The sequence below is a fragment of the Emys orbicularis genome, chromosome 1 (assembly GCF_028017835.1).
Source record: "Emys orbicularis isolate rEmyOrb1 chromosome 1, rEmyOrb1.hap1, whole genome shotgun sequence".
Lineage (NCBI taxonomy): Eukaryota > Metazoa > Chordata > Testudines > Emydidae > Emys > Emys orbicularis.
In genome coordinates this window covers 102364386-102370911 of record NC_088683.1, presented here as the reverse complement: position 1 = coordinate 102370911, position 6526 = coordinate 102364386, and the positions used below count along the sequence as shown (strand labels likewise).

Sequence of the window (6526 nt, the reverse complement as noted above, 5' to 3'; positions counted from 1 at the left end):
GGGTTTAAAGTGTGGAGTAATGGTCCTAAAAGCTGGTCTATAAATTAGATGGCATCCTGCCTCTATAAAAGATTGAGAAGTAGAGCTGATTTTCAGTCATATTGTGGACTTCATGAATTGTTAGTTTTGCCTTTAAAACTGGACATAGATCTCACCCACAAGAACAGAGCAGACTGTGGAGCAGAGGACCCAATACAAATGTTTCCTCCATGCATGGATTAATGCAAGATTTGGAAGCCAAATTTGAGATTAAAATTGCACTGGTAAACAATGGACAGCAATAAAGATGATGGACTATTGAATGGGATGTTATTCTCAGGAGCTATGTCCATGGGAAATAACCATGTGAATCCTCATGGGTTACCACTAAGAGAGCCCTTTGGTGTTCCCTTCCATTTCGATCCAACTTATTGGGACCAAGCCTACCGTGGTTATTCAGGTAGATTTTCCTACATCCCTTTCTCTGGATATGTAGGAGTCTATGACTATTCTTTTGAGCCTGCCTTCATTCGAAAGAGAAATGAGAGAGAGAGGCAAAGGCCTGGTCTACACTACACCTTTAATTCGGATTTAGTGGCTTTAATTCGAATTAACTCTGGAACCGTCCACACAACGAAGCCATTTAATTCGAATTAAAGGGCCCTTTAATTCGATTTCTGTACTCCACCCCGACGAGCGGAGTAGCGCCAAAATCGAATTTGTCAATTCGAATTAGCGTTAGTGTGGCCGCAATTCGATGTTATTGGCCTCCAGGAGCTATCCCACAGTGCACCATTGTGACCGCTCTGGCCAGCAATCTGAACTCGCATGCACTGGCCAGGTGGACAGGAAAAGCCCCGGGAACATTTGAATTTCATTTCCTGTTTGCACAGCGTGGAGAGCACAGGTGACCACAGAGAGCTCATCAGCACAGGTAACCATGCAGGCTGATAATCGAAAAAGAGCACCAGCATGGACCGTACAGGAGGTACTGGATTTGATCTCTATATGGGGAGAGGATTCAGTGCTAGCTGAACTGCGTTCGAAAAGACGAAATGCCAAAACTTATGAAAAAATTTCCAAGGGCATGATGGAGAGAGGCCACAATAGGGACACAGATCAGTGCCGCGTGAAAGTCAAGGAGCTCAGACAAGCCTATCAAAAAGCAAAGGAGGCAAACGGTCGCTCCGGGTCAGAGCCGCGGACATGCCGCTTCTACGCTGAGCTAAATGCATTTCTAGGGGGGGCCGCCACCACTACCCCACCTCTGACTGTGGATTCCGAGCTGGGGATAATCTCATCAGGGACACCTGATGATTCCGCGGAAGGGGAAGAGGAGGAGGAGGAGGAGGACGAGCTGGCAGAGAGCACCCAGCTCTCCGTTCTCCCCAACAGCCAGGAACTGTTTCTCACCCTGACTGAAGTACCCTCCCAAGCCTCCCAAGCCAGCACCCAAGACCATGACCCCATGGAAGGGACCTCAGGTGAGTTTACCTTTTAAAATATAAAACATGGTTTAAAAGCAAGCATTTTTAATGATTAATTTGCCCTGAGCACTTGGGATGCATTCGCAGCCAGTACAGCTACTGGAAAAGTCTGTTAACATGTCTGGGGATGGAGCGGAAATCCTCCAGGGACATCTCCATGAAGCTCTCCTGGAGGTACTCCAAAAGCCTTGCCACAAGGTTTCTGGGCAGTGCAGCCTTATTCCGTCCTCCATGGTAGGACACTTGACCACGCCATGCTAGTAGCAAGTAATCTGGTATCATTGCCTGACAGAGCCTGGCAGCGTATGGTCCCGGTGTTTGCTGGCATTCAAGCAACATCCGTTCTTTATCTTGCTGTGTAATCCTCAGGAGAGTGATATCGCTTAGGGTAACCTGGTTGAAATAAGGGAATTTAATTAAGGGGACTGAGGTGGCCGTTCCTACTGGGCTGTTTGCCTGTGGCTGAAAAGAAATCCTTCCCTGCATTTAGCCAAGTGCAAGGGGGGGGGGAGGATTGGCCCAGAGCTTTTCGCGTTTTGCTAGCAGGGATCTTCCCTGATACCAGCCACGCGGTGGGGGGAGGGATAAAGCACTCATCCCAGAGAATTCATGGCGGGTGGGGTGGTGGTGTTAGTTTGGTTCCTGCAGGGATCTTCCCTGATACCAGCCACGCGGTGGGGGGAGGGATAAAGCACTCATCCCAGAGAATTCATGGCGGGTGGGGGGGGGGTGTTAGTTTGGTTCCTGCAGGGATCTTCCCTGATACCAGCCACGCGGTGGGGGGAGGGATAAAGCACTCATCCCAGAGAATTCATGGCGGGTGGGGTGGTGGTGTTAGTTTGGTTCCTGCAGGGATCTTCCCTGATACCAGCCACGCGGTGGGGGGAGGGATAAAGCACTCATCCCAGAGAATTCATGGCGGGTGGGGGGGGGGTGTTAGTTTGGTTCCTGCAGGGATCTTCCCTGATACCAGCCACGCGGTGGGGGGAGGGATAAAGCACTCATCCCAGAGAATTGGATGGGGGGGGGGTGTTAACCTTCAGCAGCAGAAAACAAGCTAACAGGAAAACTGCAGCACAACGGGCTTTGCTTGGTATGTGGGAAAGCAGGGCGCAGAAGCCTAAAGACAGTGGCTTACCATGGCAGCATGCAAGGTGAATTCTGTTTCCCCGACCTGCGTCTGTGATCTCTAGCAGCAAAGCCACAGGCACTCAATATTAAGAGGCAAAATGCGACCTTGCACAGAAATCACATGTGCTATGTAATGTGAATAGTATACACCGTGAAAGAGTATAAGCATTGTTCTGAAAAATGTATCTTTTAAAAAAATTCTCTCCTTTTTTCACTCCCTCCAGCAGGTGCAAATGTTTCAAGCCTCCCTCCTCCTTCCCGAAGGCTATCCCAGATAAGGCGTCGTAAAAAAAAAACGAGAGAAGAGATGTTTTCCGAAATCATGCAATCCACCAGGAATGAAAGAGCTCATCTGAATGAGTGGAAGGAGACGGTTTGCAAGTATAGGAAAGAAGCCAGTGACCGTGAGGACAGGAGGGACCAACGTGAGGACATGAGGGACCAACGTGAGGACAGGAGGGACCAACGTGAGGAGAGGAGAGACGCTCGAGATGAGAGGTGGCGGCAGGAAGATCAGAGGAGTCGGGAAGCAACGCTGGGGCTGCTGCGTGAGCAAACAGACATGCTCCGGCGTCTGGTGGAGCTTCAGGAACGGCTGCTGGAGAACCGAGTGCCGCTACAGCCCCTGTATAACCCCCCTACCTCCTCACCATGTTCCATAGCCTCCACACCCAGACGTGTAAGAACACGGGGGGGGAGGCTCCGTACACCCTCCCATTCCACCCCAGTGGACAGCCCAAGCAAAAGGCTGCCATTTTTTTAACCTTTTTTTACTGGGCTTTTCCTTCCCGCAGATCCTCCTCCCAAACCCCACTCAGGTTCTGTGCCGCTACAGCCCCTGTATAACCCCCCTACCTCCTCACCATTTTCCATAGCCTCCACACCCAGATGTGTAAGAACACGGGGGGGGGGAGGCTCCGTACACCCTCCCATTCCACCCCAGTGGACAGCCCAAGCAAAAGGCTGCCATTTTCTTAACCTTTTTTTACTGGGCTTTTCCTTCCCGCTGATCCTCCTCCCAAACCCCACTCAGGTTCTCTCCCTCTTTTTATAATCAATTCATAAAGAATAAATGATTTTTAAACAATGGTGACTTTATTTCCTTTGAAAGCAAGCTGGGGGAAGGGGGAGGGTGGGTTCCTTACAGAGAATGAGTCAATAAAGGTGGCGGGTTTTCAGGAAGGATAAACAAACATAAATTTCACACTGTAGCCTGGCCAGTCATGAAACTGGTTTTCAAAGCTTCCCTAATGCGCAGCGCTTCATCGTGTGCTCTTCTAATCGCCCTGGTGTCTGGCTGCGAGTAATCAGCAGCCAGGCGATTTGCCTCAGCCTCCCACCCTGCCATAAAGGTCTCCCCCTTGCTCTCACAGAGATTGTGAAGCACACAGCAAGCAGTAATAACAATGGGGATATTGGTTTGGCTGAGGTCTGAGCGAGTCAATAAGGATCGCCAGCGACCTTTTAAACGGCCAAATGCACATTCTACCACCATTCTGCACTTGCTCAGCCTGTAGTTGAACAACTCCTGACTCCTGTCCAGGCTGCCTGTGTATGGCTTCATGAGCCATGGCATTAAGGGGTAGGCTGGGTCCCCAAGAATAACAATTGGCATTTCAACATCCCCCACGGTTATTTTCTGGTCCGGAAAGTAAGTCCCTTGCTGCAGCCGTTTAAACAGATTGGTGTTCCTGAAGACGCGAGCGTCATGAACCCTTCCCGGCCAGCCCACATGGATGTTGGTGAAACGTCCCTTGTGATCCACAAGTGCTTGCAGCACCATTGAGAAGTACCCCTTGCGGTTTATGTACTGGGTACCCTGGTGCTCCGGTGCCAAGATAGGAATATGGGTTCCATCTATTGCCCCACCACAGTTAGGGAATCCCATTGCAGCAAAGCCATCCACTATGACCTGCACATTTCCCAGAGTCACTACCTTTCGTAGCAGCACCTCCGTGATTGCTTTGGCTACTTGCATCACAGCAGCCCCCACAGTAGATTTGCCCACTCCAAATTGATTCCCGACTGACCGGTAGCTGTCTGGCGTTGCAAGCTTCCACAGGGCTATCGCCACTCGCTTCTCAACTGTGAGGGCTGCTCTCATCTTGGTATTCTGGCGCTTCAGGGCAGGGGAAAGCAAGTCACAAAGTTCCATGAAAGTGCCCTTACGCATGCGAAAGTTTCTCAGCCACTGGGAATCGTCCCACACCTGCAACACTATGCGGTCCCACCAGTCTGTGCTTGTTTCCCGGGCCCAGAATCGGCGTTCAAAGCCTATAACCTGGCCCATTAACATCATAATCTCCAAAGCACCGGGGCCCGCGGTCTCAGAGAATTCTGTGTCCGTGTCCATGTCCTCATCACGCTGGTCGCTGCGCTGCAATCGCCGCCTCCTCCTCCTCCTCGCCTCTTGTTTCTGGTCCTGTGTAAGCATAAACTCCACGAGAAAGCGCGAGGTGTTTATAATGTTCAAGACTGCGTTCTGGAGCACAACGGGATCCATGCTTGATGCAGAATGGAGTCTGCAGAGTTCACTCAGGAAAAAAGGCGCGAAATGGTTGTCTGCCGTTGCTTTCAGGGAGGGAGGGGGAGGCTGTACCCAGAACTACCTGCGACAATGTTTTTTGCCCCATCATGCACTGGGGTCTCAACCCAGAATTCCAAGGGGGGTGGAGACTGCGGGAACTATGGGATAGCTATGTAAAAGCTACCCACAATGCAACGCTCTGGAAATCGATGCTACTATGGTAGCTTGGACGCAAACCACCGAATTAATGGTGCCTAGTGTGGCCGAATACATTCGAATTTACAAAATCGGTTTCCTAAATTCGAATTATATAAATTCGAATTAATCCTGTAGTGTAGACATACCCGAAGAGTGCGTTGTGTGAATGAGGGATATGCACGCCTCCGAGAACATCTTCCCAAGGAGCTTGCAGACAAACGCCTCAGCAAAGTGGAGACCCTAAGAGCCGCAATAAATTACATTAAACACCTTCAGAGTTTGCTGGACTGTCAGCCATTAGGGTCTACCACTAAGGAAACAATATCTGCTAAGGAGGCTACAGATGCTTCCAGTCCTGATCTAAGAAGGGAATGCAACAGTGATGGAGAGTCTAAAACCTCTTTATCTTCATCTCCATACAGTGAGTTTGAGGAGACTTGCATCTAGGAAACATCATCTTCAGAAACAGATGCCTTCAAGACCAATCAAAAACTCTGTTATGGTATCTAAATCCACATGATTTTTCTAGAGGTAAAAATGTATCCTACGAAAGAGGAAAGAGCCTGGGAAAATAAAGGTATCTTCAGTCTCTGAGAAGATCTTTTCACTGTTGTTGCATGCATGTAGCCTACAAGTGGTTTGTAAGGATACACAAATTCCTTTCAAATTTTCTCAGCTGTGTTTACTAATTGTGGTTTAGATTATTAAACTTGAAACAGTTTTTAAAATCTAAATTACTCTTCACCTTTTATGCTGTTGGGTTACTTTTTGCATTTCACTCAGTGGGAAAATGAAAATAGATTAACCAGGTTTAGAGTTTTTTCCTAGTCAGGTTTATTTTCTAGTTTCCATGCACTGATACAATGATGCAATGTTTGGTTTGCAAATATGTGGTTGCGGGGTGGGAGGGAAAGAGGGTGTAAAAATTAGATAACATATGTTTCACCAACATTTTTAAAACTCATGCAAATATTTCTATTAATATTAGGTTTTGAAAAACAAATTTTTAAAAAATGAAATCTATATTTCAGGTTGAATCTATTTGGCAATGTCCTTTTTAATGCAAGCAGATGGTCCATAATTAGGATGCTTTGGAGGTGTGAGGATGTGAAGAAAACTTGGGACTTATTTTAAAGAATTACTCTCAGCAAATGGCAGACTGAAATTTCCATCCTAACCAATACTAAATTAATGTGCTAAATAT

At 48.2% G+C, this 6526-nt stretch overlaps 1 protein-coding gene across 1 annotated transcript; it reads left to right on the top strand.

Moving 5' to 3' along the window:
- The first annotated feature begins 270 nt into the window (after positions 1-270).
- ASCL4 (achaete-scute family bHLH transcription factor 4) lies at positions 271-5769 on the top strand. The gene is made up of 2 exons (XM_065397589.1): positions 271-539; positions 5475-5769. Exons 1-2 carry the CDS (start codon positions 271-273, stop codon positions 5767-5769), a joined length of 564 nt encoding a protein of 187 aa, XP_065253661.1.
- The last annotated feature ends 757 nt before the right edge of the window (positions 5770-6526 follow it).